Below are 16,342 nucleotides of genomic sequence, written 5' to 3'. Positions count from 1 at the left end.
ACTGGGGAAAGACGCATATTGTATCGTGAACAGCTTTTATTAAATAATGAAAATCGCCTCTTTCTGGCTCAAAACAATCTTTTTAATCAAAGTGCATTTGTCACGGAAATCTGAAACGTGTAACATTAAATTATGCCAATTACTTACACACAGCGGAGGCAGCAAGTTCGGCAACTGATGCCAAATTCTAGATAATTCAGTATATGAATTTAGCAGGAACGGTGACATCACTGAGTCGTGAAGCTGTTTAAGTCGCCTTCTCTGTGTAAGGCATAAATGTAGTGTACGGCTTTTACCACACTCTCAAAAATGCTGCTAAAATCAGCAGAAAGCTCTCCCTGTCTAGAGCCTCCTTATACTGGGGCAAATGAGGGGCTGGTGGCTGCTGTCTTGTGGTTGACGAACACATGACACTGAGGGACTGATTCAGAGATGGACGGATTTGCAGATCGGCACACAAGCGGCTGTCCAAATCCGTCCATCTCCGATACAAATGCTGCATTTGCGACCCCAGCACTGCTGGGATCACCATGGCGACCACTGGTTGCTCCTTTGGTCAGGCTGCGGGAGCTGAAGTTTCCCGCAGCCTGGCCGGTACCTAGTCACGCAAGAGGTCATGAATCTGCGTCCGCCAACGCAGACCCTAGCCTTGTCCCTCCGGGAAACCGGTGACAACGCGCCTCAGTTTCCAGCAACGGCGACTAGACACTCCCCCGCTACTCTCCCCCCCCCCCCCTCCCCCTCAGAGATGCCCCAACATGTCAATCATGCTGCAGCTTGGGGGATTTGCGAGCGAGAATCGGGTCCTGCGCAGGCGCTGATCCCTAACCATCGGAGATGTGCATTCGTCCTCGGATCAACGTACGTCTCTGAAACAGGCCCTGAATTTGCGCTGTGCACTCGGGTACGGGCTATGTAGAGTCAGGCGCATTTCCGGTCGGCCAGTGGCACCCCGGTCTGCCACTGTAGTGGCAGACCGGGGTGTGGCGGTACTTTCTCACCTAGGCAAGTTCAGGCAGTGCAGATGTGTCCTATGTAGACCTGAACGTGATGGAAAATCCACCTGTTTGGAGTCATATCTTTTGCACAGATTATAGGGCAGGTATTCACTGATCATCACTTGTAGGGAACCAGATGTATATGTTTCACAGGCAGAACGGCGCATCTTGAGATTTATGCAGAACTGCATATTGGCGAATATAATATTTTTTTTTCAGTTTTAGCAATGTGTAACCGATTTAGTGTACTCTGGATCATTTATTGCCTGATTCTGCGTTGTACGCAATTCCGCTGTTCATGAAGTTGATCGTTTTTGGTTTTTTTTTAGCGTATACGAACGCTTAATCGCTTACCTAGGAGGCCATATTCAGATGAATAATCTGCAGCTGCCATGGGGCTGGAGCAAGTATCGATGCTGTGACCGATGGGCATCTATAGACGCACAAGGCGGTATTACAGCATCTATAGACGCTGACAGTGGGGGCCTCAGCCCTTGCACATTCGGACGCACAGATGTACACCGGGGAGGGGCTTTGTAGCGGCATTGGGATTGTAGCCGGGAGACCGGCAAAGGACACAAACAGGCCCTTAGTGTGAGTGTTTTCCATATTCGCTTAACTTGTCATCAATCTTCAGGAATTAATTTCTGGTTCAATAATTATACTCCCCTCCTCCTGAAAATAATACTACTACAGTATTAATGACCGTTGAAGAATACGGTTTGGGGGTGGCCTCCTAATCAGCAAAATAGTTTTACATAGTGGGTGTTAAATGGTTGGATTCATTGGGGGGGAATTCGACTCAACGCGATGATGAATAGCCGCAGGAGGGAGCTGCCGCAGCTATTAAATACACCGCGCTGTTTGGGCGCACTAAGGATTTCTTCTCGCGCCCCCCTGGAGATGCGAGGAGAAATCCGACCAAAGTGCCGGGCGTGCAGCTATTTTTCTGCTTAGTGCGGCGCTAACAGCCGCACGCTCGGCACTTTGGTCAGAGAATGCCGGTTAACGCGCCTTAACACCCTTGTTAAGGTGCGATAGGCACGATAACCGGCATTCTCCGACCACACAGCGTACTGAATTGAATAGCTCCCGGCGCTATTCAATTCGCGTTGAATTGCATCACCCCCATTGAGTTCTTAGTCCAAACAGCCCTGTCCTTCATTGTGCATCTGAGTGTGGGATGAAGATGCCGGTTGTGCTGTCTTCTCTGTGACCTAATTTCCTTTCTCTTCCATCACCGGGTGCCACTTCATCCCAACAGATCATCATCATCATCCTCATCCCATTGCTATAGGTCACAATATCAAGTTATTATTCTCCTCTCTTCTCCATGTGAGTCGCTTAACAAATTCTCTCTCTGCATCACTTTTCCCTAATGACGCTGCTGGAACCGCCGTGCTGATAAGTGTCCATTGTGTGCGCACGGCCGAAGAGCCAAATTTAGTGGAAACAATTGTATGAAATGCTGAAGCCAGTTTCATTCCTTGTAGGGACCTCCGGGGAAGACGGGTGAGCCAGGACCACAAGGTGAACCAGGAATGAAGGTGAGCATTATCTCTAATGGGGACAATCTGTATGTAAAGACATATCATCGGCGTAATCAGAGATATGGCTGGGAAATCATTTGCTATGTGGGCTAATGAAATACTAGAGGTGCCCATTCAAGCCTTCATTCCGCCTGCCCATCAGATCGTTGTAGACCTAACGGACTGGAAATAATGGGCCAGAAACAAACAGCTGTTCTAATGGTAGGATCTATCAAAGATCCTTACAACTGTCTGTACAATACACCAACCAGGTAGTAGTACCACAGGTTCGGCAGTTTGGCCAAACTGGTAATGAATCCAGTCTCTTGGTGCTTGAGTGGAAAGGTTGTATCTGGGGCACCTTATGACTGTCCGCAGGATAGTAGTAGAGCAGTAAAGGGACATCCTGATCGAAGACCAGGGCAGGAGCAGCTTGAGATTGTCCCGACTGTCACCCAAAATCTAGGTGTCGAAATCGGTTTTGCTTTTGATACTCTCCCAAATACATTTCTGCCTTAATGTCATCCTGTTTATTTTGGAAGGTACAGCGCGGAGCACTCTCTCTTACTTTTTTGTTGTATATCTCCATTTCATGTCACCCCCACCAAACCATATCATTGTTTTTGGCAAGCCATCCCCAGGCTTAGGACAGAAGCTACTGTTCCCCTTTTGTGATAGAGGTTGAAACATAAACCACCCCTCCCCTCGTGTACCTTTCTTTGGGAACAAAACTCCATTGATAGGCGCCGTCCTGCCATTCGGAAATGCGAGGCTTCACAGTAGCTGACGGCTCTTAGGCCTGACAGCATGATGCTCTTATCTCAGCTGGGCAGAAGGCGAGCTCTGTGTATATTGCTCAGGCTGCCTCCAGTCTCCATGTGCTGACGATTTACATGAGCGGCTTAGCTGGAGACCTGGAGACTGTGCCTGACACAGCTGCCTTTCCCAAGCTTGTTCCCTGTGTCGAACAGCAGTAGTTTGTTTTCTGAACAAAGGGTCAGAGCGTCGCAGGCTCCGAGAAAAGAAATATTTATAGTATAAAAACAGGAAGAAAGAGAGGTCTGGCGTTGGACCTGCGTTTTAAAATAGAAAATTACAAGTAATATAAACCAATGCCCGGAGTAATCCTGCAGCTGCTTATTGCTCCCTGTTATCCCTACCGCAATCAGTCTGGTTTTAAGTTATTTATAAATATAATTATCAGTACCATAATAATGTCCATTTTCTGTATGACGTATTGCAGGGCTGAACATCCTGTTGCTCTCCTGCTGTTGAGAAACTACAAGTCCCACTATACCCTGCCAGCTATCAGCTATTATCTATTTGGCAAAGCATGCTGGGGCTTGTAGTTTCACAACACCCGGAAAGCCACAAATAGTCCAGGGCTTATTGTTTCTTTAAAAAGCCATAACATTAAAACTACTCAGCGAAAAGGTTTAACACTAGTTTCAGAGGCGCTTACAATTTGTGTTTTATTCCCGGAATTTAATAGGGCAATGCTTTTACTAGCTGTGTTTTGCTAGTAAAAGCATCACCCTTTTAAATTTCGGGCATTAAACACATTCGGAAACACAGAGTTTTAAGATAAAAGTGGAGAAATTGCCCATAGCAACCAATCCGTTTCTACCTATCATTTTATAGAATGTACTTTACGTTAAAATGCCAGCTAGTAGTTGATTGGTCGCCATGGTGAACTTCTCCTCTCTTTTAGAAGGTTTAATATATCTCCCCCGCAATGTAATATGAAATATGTCAGTGATCTCCTGTATATGTCACAGAATGGTATACAGCTATGGGAGAGGATGGTACTAAGATGGAGCACAGAGATTTACCGATCTTCACACTAGATAAGGATTACGTCTCTATTTCTAGGTTATATGTAAATGTTCACTTTTATATTTCTGTCCTCAGGGAGATATTGGCCCATTGGGGATCCCAGGAGAAATTGGTCTCATAGGCCAGAGAGTGAGTATACCCTCATTATCCTACACATGACTGGATGGGACTCTGGCCCCGTACATTTATTTATCTTCCTTTTTAACTTGCCTAATCTAAATATAGTGTGATGAAAATAATATATTTGTTGTAGGGCTTTGCCTAGTTTCTATGACAGTGCTGGTCTGTTTGCAGAGCTCGCCAGTCACTATAGTGACCAATAGTTGTATTCTCTTTGCCCATAGTCCCTTCACCTCCTCCCAGAACTGTTAATGTAGAGTAGGACACCTAGGACCTCATTCAGAGGCATTGGGCCTCTGAATCAGGGCGGCCGCTTTTTTTTTAACCTGGCCTCCTGGCCGCTCGCTAAGCTGTGGGTGACCACCCACAGCTTTTTGGCTTGCGTCGCAAGCCAGGTGCGCTTGCGACGAGACCCTTGTGGTAGGGTCTTATCTGCCGCAAGCCCCTGTGAGCTTCCTGCTCAAATAGAACAGGAAGCTCGCTACTTACATCACGAGTGATGTCAATAGGGCCGCCCACAAACGGCAGGCGTTCCTTCAGGAACGCCTCAGTTTGACCAGCCACCCTCCCTCCCCGCCTACAAAACAGGGCGAGCTGTCGATCAACATCGATAGCCGCCCCGGTTGTAGCGAGCCCTACAGGGCTTGTGTGCGCAGTGCCCCACCATCGACCCGCTTGGGAGCGGGTCTGAATGAGGTCCCTATTGCGCCAAAAAACAGATGTAAAATGTGCCTGAAAACCATATGCATTCTGAGCAGCTGGTAGAGCCGGATGCAATATGGAAAGGGCTGACTGCGCTGACAATACCGCAGTCTGTGTTGACATAAATATTCACTAGATCGGTGTATTCTAAAAAGTGTCTAATTATTAACCAAAAGTAACATATATAAGAAACCAATATAAAAATAGTAACATCAAAATACATAAAAAAATATAATTACCAACAAGTATCACATAAATGCATAAAGTGTAGGGTATTCAATAATTGTGTGATTGTTAATTAAACAGTCATAGTTATAAGATAAATTAATTTCCAGTTTGTAGGCCCGGAGATAACACTAGAAAATGCTTCCGGAGAAAATAGTAGTAAATGCGCCAGGTTGACACCAGGAAGAAACAGTAGTAAATGCGCCAAGTTGATGTCAGGAAGAAACAGTAGTAAATGCCAGGTTGGATTGTTGTAGGAAAGAACATACAAGCTCCACACAGATAGTGCTCTGATTGTTTTCTAACCCTCGACCTCAGTGCTGTGAGAAAGCAATGGTAATCACTGTGGCACCATGCTGTCTGTCTACCTTGTAAACTACAATTAAATATGGATGCATGTACAAAGTGAACATACTAATTAAGTCCATTTAAATACAAGTACCTATTACAGGTTGAGTCTCCCATATCCCAAATGCTTGGGACCAGGGGTATTTTGGATAACGGAATATTCCGTATTTTGGAATATTTGCATATCATAATGAGATATCTTGGGAATAGGACCCAAATAAACACACAGAATGCATTTATGTGTTATATACACCTTATACACACAGCCTGCAGGTCATTTTATACAATATATTCAATAATTTTGTGGCTCAAACAAAGTTTGTGTACATACATGAAATTCATTTATGTTTCATATACACCTTCTACACACAGCCTGCAGGTCATTTTATACAATATTTTTAATAATTTGTGCCTTAGACAAAGTTTGTGTACATTGAACCATCAAAAATCAAAGGTTTCATAATCTCAGTCATGCCAAAATTATTCCATATTTCGGAATATTCCGTATTTCTGAATATTTGGATATGGGACACTCAACCTGTAATCATCTTGTTTTCTGCAAAAGTCAAATATTGAATATTCAGTTTGCAATTTTCCTCCTCATAGAAAGGAATCCTATGTGCTAGGCATGAGCGGTCCATGATGAAGCCAGGCTGGCACGGTGTCAATGTCATTTCATTTCTAATATTTTTCATACTAGAATCCCTCACCGGTCTGTCATTCTCAAATTTAGATTTTATTTCTCAATGACAGGCAGATGCCATACTAATCTTGTGGCACTAAATCGGTTAATCTATCAATTACTGTACTTCAGGGCTTACCCCACGTCTAATCGGCGGCAAAAATCCCTGCAGGAAAGGTTATTCAATTATATAGCTTTTTTCCACGGGATTCATTCGCGGAAACCCCCCGAATCTACAGAAACTTCGGAAACAATGGTTTTTTTTTTCCCTGCGCACTAACTTGATCTCCTGTTTATTACGCAGACGTTACCTAGCAGCTCCATGAGTTGTGAGGCTCAGTCTGACTGCGGGAACTCGCGTGCGGGGTAATCTACGCTAATTGAATACCTTAGGTGCAGCAATTATCCGCAGAGTAAACCCCCCCCGCCTAATTGAATACCCCCTTTAATTTGTGTGATCAGCCTGATGTTCCACAACCTATTTCCTGGCAGTTTTCCTCATTTCTCAATAAGGATAAAAAAACATATTATAAAAGATCAGATCTCTTTTATTTTGTGCAATTATTTTCCTGGTTTAATATTTAGTGGCCCAATTTCAGTTTTATTTTTTCTGCGGTTTATGTACATAAAAAAATATTTTGGGATTAAATTTGCTATATTTAGCTAACCTAATTTCCTTTTCACATATTTTGCTGCATTCCTTGTATATCCATGATTTATTTTCAGACTCTGGTTTTAACAATTTAAATGCTTTCTTCCATCCCCCCCCCACCTTCCTTAGTACATCAGCCCTCCCAGGATCTGTCCCAATAGCTGTCTTGTGATCCCTCTCCCGTGGGCTCGAGCAGTTCCCAAAGCCCATCGCAAACTTTGCAGGACACATACACACACACACATAGCCGGGTCCTTAACCTGGATGTAAACTGATCGCCGGGATGAACTTGTATCGCAGTAGTTTCCAGGCGACTGTAATTTGATTCATGACCCAGAGAAATATTCCCTATTGCAGATATATGCGACAATATGCCGTGATAAAGGAATATTTTATTTTGGGGGGGGCTGAACACACTTTTAATACATATGCCCCTTAAACTTTTTAGTTGCATATTATTTCTAGAATTGTTGTTGTCTCTTTCAGCTGATTAAACGTTTGCCCTTTGATAAATCATAGTGTTAGTAGCTCCCATACAGAGCATTTTATTGAAACTCAAGTAAAACGTTGCAATCAATATTCCCTACAGTAAGTGTCTCCTGACCTGTGCATTCATTATATCTGTTTTATTAGATTGTGCCTTGTCATTCAGTGCTCTGACCACGCCAGGTCTTAGTTATACCCACTATATCTCTGTTCTTCACCAACAACTTTGACCCTAGTTCACTTGTTTTGTTTAGAGGTTTCATAGTATTTGTTACTATATATCTGATATTTTATTGTCACTTTTCATTTTAATCTCCTCCGTAGCTCTCTTCTACTCCTCTCTCACTCCTTACTTTTCACAAAGTCCTGTCCCCGGTGTATAATATATTGCACACTGCTTCAGTCTGAATCCTCCACTCCCCATCGAGTTGCTGCCCATCCTTCATGTAAAGCCTGTAGTCAAAGGAGAACCCCCACCACCACCAACTCCCTTGTTCAGGTGTAGCACGTGGCCTAGGTTGCTGTCAGGAAATACTACTTCTGAGGTCATTGCTTTATGCTTACAACTTAATTCCCTGATATGGGTCTGTGAGGACTATCCCATCAGCCTCCACCATTGACCACAGGGTCCATCCCAGCCCCTCCCAACAATCCATTGACCCAATCCATTTCACTTCACCGGACAATACAAGTATAAAAAGGGTCCTGGAATTCCAAACGGAGTGTCCTCGTCCTTGACCAGGCACCTTAGTATCGGCGATTTTGACATTGAGTGTTGCTTTGCACTTAATTTCCATCCAATCCGGTATCTTCCAAATGAGAAAGTCACTTACATAGGCCAAGAAGTACACTTAGGTGATCACCAGTCATGGATCTCTTACTGACTGCAGTTTACTTAGCTCATATGGGAAGCTTGGTGTAAAAGATAACCACTTAGTTAACCAGAACTAATTAATGCAATATGAGTGTAACACGGCTGAGTATTAATAGTGTTAGAGTACTAATAGACCCTTTACAGGTATTACTCATACTGCCCAAGATTCCGGAGTTCAGAATCGGGACCCTGGGGCTTGACAGTGTGATAGACCATTACAGCCATTTGCAGGAGTATACCTCCCAAACTCCCGTGCAGATCAGGATCAAATGTCCTTATGGCATGACAGTCCCCTCAAAAAATAAGGACTGTCACGCCGAAACCTGTATAGTTGGGAGGTATTAGTACTTTAAAATAGATTAAACTAGCTATAAAAGTATTAAGAGAAATCACAACCTTCTACAGACACTTACACTAAGAAAAATGATAATTATACCTTCCTGTCCTGCTTCAGAAAGTTTCCAGAAAAATGGAGACCCTGATACAGCTGAGAATCCTTGCTTGGTTTTGCACTTAAATTCATCATATAAGTGATTTTAGGTCAATGTATTTATTTTCCTACATTTTTTTTATTTTTTTTTATTTTTTTTCAAACAAAAAGTTTTTATTGTCATTCAGCGCACTGAACATCAAAAATACATTCATGGTTGAACATGGCCATACAGAGTTTGTTAGGTATAATAAATTATACTGTACGTATTTGAAGACATAACATCTGGACCTCTCAAGGGAGAATACAAATAACTATCATTATTCAGTATGATATGGTCCCAGTGAATCATTTGGAATTTCGTATAATGTGGTCATCTTGGCTTAAAGAAAAGTAATCATCCATTAACCAACACATAATAGAATGAACAATACATTTGAACAAAAATAAAAAGAATATTTTCCTACATTTAATGTGCTTTTTTTAGCCACCTACTCTCGATCACGAGTCTTTGCTTGTATGCCACTTGTGTGTTTTTAGATAGATGTTTTAGGTTATTGTCAAAGATGATGCAATTTCCGTTCTTTATACAAAACGTGAATTGTTTTCAGCATTGGAGGCAATTCAGCCAGCCACGTGTTGTTTCTGTGTAACGTGTAGGTAAGATTGCATGATCATATATGCTACGATTACTTTGGTCACTTTTGCTCGCACCCACCCAAGTGAATGAATTACAAGCGCCATAATTTGCACAGGAACCTAATGTCCAAAGATTACTACGGAGCTTCGTGGCTAATTTAAATACCCCACCAACCTTGTTTAATGTGACCTTTCATCTGTGTTTACAGGGAGAACTTGGACTAGAGGGGGACAGCGGTCTGATGGGCCCTGATGGCATGAAGGTAAGTGGCAGGGTATGGGGAACATTGCTGCTTTCTGGGACTGGCGGGATAATTAGTCCTTCATTGTACATGTAAAAGAGAAGTTGTGGGGGGGAAGTGTGCGTTAATCGCCAGTTGCAAGGCCCATTTCACATTAGCTCAAGAAAGAGTATGCATACCGTACCCCTGCCGATTTCCTGTCTATTGCCAATCATACAATGCTCTCTGTTCATCCCAGGTGCTGTCCTGCTACTGGTACAGTATTATTCATAGCTGATTGGTGCAACTGGTACAGTATTATTCATAGCTGATTGGTGCAACTGTATCTTATTATTCATAGCTGATTGGTGCAACTGTATCTTATTATTCATAGCTGATTGGTGCAATCTTACAGCGGAGGGACATTGTCTGTGCTATAAAGAAGTGTATACATTTGTTCCACTGTCCTTAAGCAGTGAGGAACCTGCTAACTTGACCCATTGTGCTGTGGACTGGCATTCTCTGTCCGTTTTCCTCACTTTTTACATATGTATAACCGTTCCTGACTGGGATCATATAGAGATTGGAGTAAGAGCAAAAAAAAATGTGTAATTGGTCCCTGGAACAAACCATAATACTGAATGTTTTGCACGGACACGTGTCCACATACATCTAGCCTCCTTGGGCCTGATTCAGTACGGATCGCAACTGCGATTGCAATACCGATTACGCAGGAACAAGTATGACCCATGCCCGGTGGTTGGAATCCCCGACAGCGGCATCCCGGCAGAGGAGGAAATCCCGATCGTCCTAAGGTAAGTATTGACTAACCTATTTCTACACCCTTACCCTCCCTTAGGGGTGCCTAACCCTAACCTTCCCCCCCAGTGCCTAAACCTAATCCCCCCTCTAAGTGCCTAAACCAGTGTTGGCTAACCTTGACACTCCAGCTGTTGTGGAACTATATATCCCAGCATGCCCTGCCACAGTTTTAGCATGCCCTAATAGCAAAACTGTAGCATTGCATGCTGGGTTATGTAGTTCCATAACAGCTGGAGTGTCAAGGTTAGCCAACACTGTCCTAAACCTAACCCCCCCTTCCCCGCCGCCTAAACCTAAGTCCCCCGGCGGGGTGCCTAACCCTAATCTCCCCCCGGGGGTGCCTAACGCTAACCCCCCGTTCCCCTAGCCTAAACCTAACCTCCCGGGGGAATGCCTAACCCTAAGTCCCCCCCGGGAACCCTAAACCTAACCCTATAACCCCCTCACCCCATGGCTATCCACGCTCGGCACCCAGCGTCCCTTTGATCAGGATGCCGGGCGTCGGGCTCCCGGCGTATATCTAATGACAATCATCGGCATATCGACGCCTGTCTTTAGACCCTTGCTGGGATATGACAGTCGGGAAGCCGGCTGTCAGGATTAGGTCCGCCGGCTTCCCGACTGCATACCATTACGCACGCAGTCTCACTGCGATATTATGCTAATCCATTGCGATCACTATGTCGCTGCAGCACTACATAAGGACGCCCACCTTACCTTACACACATCTGTAATACTCAGCAAGTCTGCGAAACCATCGGTAACATCGGGTACCATCGCAGCCTCACGCACACTTGCACAAGGTCTGACCTTACTCAGGAATTGCTAACCTCATGGCACGCAGTGAAATCCCAAGCTGCGCAGGGCATCCCAGTGCCTAATTTATGCACGCCCCTGCAACGGCATTCAAACGCACTGGCACGCCTGCTTTTCGCCGACAACTCCCCCCAACGGTACTTCCTGCCAATCACTCTGCTATGGGTCTGTGCTGAAAAGTCGCATTCAAAGGGAAAAAGTTGCACAAAAAGATGCTCGGCGGTACCGAGTCCAGCGTTGTGTAAGGCGACTTGTAGCGCACAGAGGATCGATGTATGTAAACACATCTGTAGGGAACAAATACTGGGCAGCTTTGTTTCCAAATTTACAGTTGAGAGGACGCGCCCCTACCCAACTCTCTCTGTGCATTTGAATTCTGCCCCACCTGCAGTGTAACATAGTTTTATCAAGGTGCAAATTGCTACTTATTATTTGCTCGTACCCCTAACTCGGGTTGATATTTTATCATATGTCTGAACAGGTTTATATTTTTAAGATGCAACGCTATGATTGCGTCATTTTGGGCCAGTCACCTATACACATGTATCAATGTCCTGTCTACCAATTCGCTAGGACTGTAAAACATGCTCTGTTATGTGTCCCTGAGGACTGGAGTCGGAAAACACTGCACTAGGAGCTAGTAACATGACCGAGGCACGAGGCACTTTGGGCCACATACCTCGGTGATGTCACTTGTGAATAGTGACGTGTTGGGCTGCCTTCTCACCAACAATGGTTCAGTCAACAATATGGCTTTCTCCACTGTGTGTGTGAGGCCTTGTGGCCTTGGTTGTATATTTCACATCGGCGTTGTATCCTAATCTTTCATTGTGTTGTAGGAAATATCTGGGAGGTTTGCAATGTAATGTACACTGTCATTGTATTCACAGGGGGAAAAGGGTGAGCCTGGGCCTGAAGGGGAGAAAGGAGAAAGAGGCGTTGTGGGCTCAGTAGGAAAAGATGGACCCCCTGGTTTTAATGGAATCCCCGGTGTCAGAGTGAGTATATTTCTCCATAGACCTTTCCAGTCTCCTGGCTGCACTCCCCCCCCTGTAACAGGTCAGCGAGACCCTCTATGTCCCTCTAGAGCAGGCCTGGCCAACCTGTTGCTCTCCAGCTGTTGTGAAACTACAGGTCCCAGCATGCCTTGCCAGAGTTTTAGCATTCCGTAATAGCAAAACTGTGGCAAAGCATACTGGGACTTGTAGTTTCACAACAGCTGGAGAGCCACAGGTTGGCCAGGCCTGCTCTAGCGCCTCTTTCGTGTTCCTTTGAAAATCAGTCTGCGCCATCTTTGGATGTTTGTGGATTCAGGTGAATGTGCAAATTGCTGGAAGGAGAAAGCGTTACCTTAAAGCCAAACTTACTGACCATTTATCACCACCTCTCTCTATTGATTTCAAATTTTCATTCACTCTTCTAAAATTATCAGCTTATCCGCCTTTGTGGCTTAAATAAATCATGAGAGGGGACAGCAAAGCGATAACACCTCCCCCACGGCGCCCAATCCAGCCCTTTATTTCATTTAAATAAACTTGTCACACAAAAAAAAATCTGCCTAATCAGTTCCCGTTAATGAATGCCTCCGAGACCCTCCTAATGGACAGTGCTGGGATTAAAAATTCATGCACTGCTCTGAAATACACACTGCGTTTTATTATTAATATTATTATTACCAGTTATTTATATAGCGCACACATATTCCACAGCGCTGTACAGAGAGACTATTTGGCCATTCACAACCAGTCCCTGCCCCAGTGGAGCTTACAGTCTATGGGCCTGATTCAGAGCTGCTCGTAAGCGGCCGCTCGTTCGCTCCGAGCGATGTTCGCACATCTGCGCATGCGTATGGGTCATAATGCGCATGCGCCAACCAGTCAGTGCGGTCGGAAATCGTGTGCTCGCAAAATTGCGAGTGCCTGCTAATTTCAGTGACAGGATGAGGCGTTTGTGGGTGGTAACAGGGGAAGGTGCTTGAAAATGGGGAGTGGAGATCCGAACGCAGGCGTGCCAAACGGTCAAAACGGGCGTTTTAAAGGTGTGCATAATTAACAAAGCAGCGTCATCGACCACGTCACTTGGTTGTTTCTTAGCCTGAACTGTTCGTATGATTGCGGTAGGAAAATCCAACCACAAGCACTGCGAGCAGTTCAGACGCCTTTCAATGTACTCGATTAATCTAATAAATAGCGGAGATGACGTATGATGCGAGCGGCCAGGGGGCGTCTTTACAAAATAGCGAGTGCATGTTTCGTTCGCTCGCTCAGACATAGAGGCGTCAACAGACCGCAAAGAGCGAGCGCTCAATTTAAATATCCGGCCCCTTTTTCTGAACGAGCGAGCGCAAATAGCGTCCGGCTCTGAATCAGGCCCTATATTCCCTACCACATGCACACACAGGTTAATTTTTGTTGGGAAACAATTAACCTGCCAGTATATTTTTGGAGGGTGGGAGGAAACCGGAGTATTTATGCAGGAGAATGTGCGTGATGTCATAATGCGAGATTTCTCTTCTGTAATGAGCTTTAGCGAGTGGCCGAAAATAGCAGGATGGTTACTAAAAGCCCATTAATGTTACAAGTGTTTCCTTTCCATGTTTACAGCCGTATGCTGATTATTCTTTTATAAGCACTAACCGGTTTGTACAGCAGTGCCTAGTATATATATGTAGAGCCGTAACTAGACCTTTTGGTGCCCTGTGCCAGAGAGAGCAATGGCGCCCCCCCTCCCCTCCCAAATTTTTAACTAGGGACATAAGATAGTGCACCTGAAAAAGGGCCATGGTCTCATGGGGAAGGGCCAGGGAAGAGATAGGGGGGGCCAGGAGATGCCCAGAAGAGGAAGCTACAAGTGAGAATGATAATAAACAGGAAAATTGACAGGCCCGAACAGCGCCCCCCGCCCTGCGGTGTGGTCTCCCAGGGAAGTAAATTCCCATATGCGATTGAAAATCACAATTGGGTGATAAAATGAAATAGATTGGGATAGAGAGTGACAATAAATATATACAGACGTGTCCTTTTACACTGTGGTTTCAGTCACGCCAAATAGCCCCTCTCTGCGCGCCAGGTCCTAGTGTGGGATCCCCCACACATAGCTACAACACCGGCATGGGTGCACTGTGGCATATTAGAATTGCTGTATCTTTGTAGCATAGGGGGAGATGTATCAAATCATGGAGAGGGATAAAGTACTCTAGCTAGTACTGTAAATGCTCTAGCATTTGCAGAGAATGGTGCGCAAAGCACAGAAACATCCCGCGGCCGGCTTTTCTGAGGTAGAAAGCATTTTGTTAAAGGAGAGAGCTCAGAGGGGAATGGCCAGCTGGCATAAAGGCGTGCGCATCTCAAATAACCATTTGTTACAACCGTGTTAAGCAGAAGAGCCTGGAAGTGGATGGATGCTGTAGCAGAAGGTTCCTCTGCCGTCAGCTAAGAGCTTGAAACTGATTTTACAGTGGGCACATCTGGTCTGATGAACCTCGATTTCTGCTGCGACGTGCAGATGGTAGGGCCAGGTTTGGCATAGTCAGCCGGAATCCATCCTACCTGGTGTCAGTTGACCAGGATGATGGTAGTCACTGTCACTTGGTGACGGTTTCTTGGCACACATTAGGCACCTTTTATACCATTGTGTTTATAAGTGCCACAGCCTATCGGAGCAGACCAGAATCTCTAAGGGAGCTTTCCAGCTCCTTGTTGAATCCATCCCATCAATGGTGAATGTGGAGACCGATATTATAAAGATATCAGCGCTAGAATACAATAATTTGGCAGGTTACGGTGCACTAGTGAATCATACCATTATTATTATTAGACCACATGTTATATCGCGGTGAAACGTCCACTTTAAATCCCATACTGGAAATCTGCAAGACCACCAGTGACCTGCACGGACAGCGAGGGGGCCACAGTACAATGGTTTCATCAGGCTTCATATTGCTGACAGACTAGTAACATCTGAATGAGACATCAGAGGCTTCTCACAGCTGTACTGATATTGCACAAGAGCTGACCGAGCAGCTGAAACTCGCCCACCCCTTCTCCCCCCGGCATCTAGACTTCTCCAGCGCCCTGTGTCAGTCTCAGCGTCCATTGCACACAGCCATTCACACGCCTGGGCTCTGCAAACTTGCAAATGTTTTACTTGGCAGGAGCTCACCATGCTCAAAATCTGCTCAACAACATAGTGATAGAAAGGATGTAAGCCATGTAAACAATGTCCTTTTATTTGAAGAAGCATGCGATGAATAACATTTTAGGGGTATATTTACTACAGTGCGGGTTTGTACAAGTGGAGTTGTTGCCCACAGCAACCAATCAGATTCTACTTCTCATTTATCTAGCACCTTCTATAGGATAATAGCTAGAATCTGATTGGTTGCTATGGGCAACCTCTCCACTTCTAAAAACATGCACATAAGTAAATATAACCCCAAGTGTCTTATTTACAGAGGATTCCCCCCCCCCAATTTAAGCCACCTGAAGAAGGGCAGCGCTACACCAATCTCCTGTGCTTCCGCCTGCTGTGTGTGAGTGCAGGGATTAGGGAGTGATTGGCGGGAGGGAGCATGGCAGTGAGGTGACCACGCCCTCTTCTTAGCATGGCCACACCCCTTTTTTGTGGGCAGACAGTCATTTCCAATTTGCAGCAGGACAATGGGGACATCATACTGCACCATGATATTAAATAAGAACCATAGTTTGGTATAATGATTTCAGCACATCATCTTACATTTGGATGCACTTCCAGTTTAGTTTTATATCCCCAATTTTTTTTTTTTTCCAGTCTGTTTACAAAAAACTTCTCTTTGATAAATTTGGCGATGAAAGCTATGACAATGATAAATGCACACTTCTGTTTTTAAGTGAATTCAGGTTTTAAAAGGGAGTATTGCTTTCCTTTTATGTGGAACTTGTTATCGATCCTTAACCGCTCAGTTAAAGGTACGTAAGCTCTCCT

The 16,342-nt window shown here is 44.8% G+C and overlaps 1 protein-coding gene across 1 annotated transcript in view; it reads left to right on the top strand.

Moving 5' to 3' along the window:
• Positions 1-16,342, top strand: part of COL27A1 (collagen type XXVII alpha 1 chain) — a 291,443-nt gene that overhangs the window by 207,897 nt on the left and 67,204 nt on the right. Inside the window, exons 34-37 of the mRNA XM_088465795.1 lie at positions 2,492-2,545; positions 4,439-4,492; positions 9,731-9,784; positions 12,271-12,378. Of these exons, the coding sequence (XP_088321921.1) occupies positions 2,492-2,545; positions 4,439-4,492; positions 9,731-9,784; positions 12,271-12,378 (270 nt within the window). The remainder of the gene's footprint in view (positions 1-2,491; positions 2,546-4,438; positions 4,493-9,730; positions 9,785-12,270; positions 12,379-16,342) is intronic.

This window comes from Taudactylus pleione, unplaced genomic scaffold (genome assembly GCF_031769625.1).
Source record: "Taudactylus pleione unplaced genomic scaffold, aTauple2 ptg000003l, whole genome shotgun sequence".
Lineage (NCBI taxonomy): Eukaryota > Metazoa > Chordata > Amphibia > Anura > Myobatrachidae > Taudactylus > Taudactylus pleione.
Note: the sequence above shows the minus strand (reverse complement) of the source record. Positions and strands in the feature narration are given on the sequence as shown.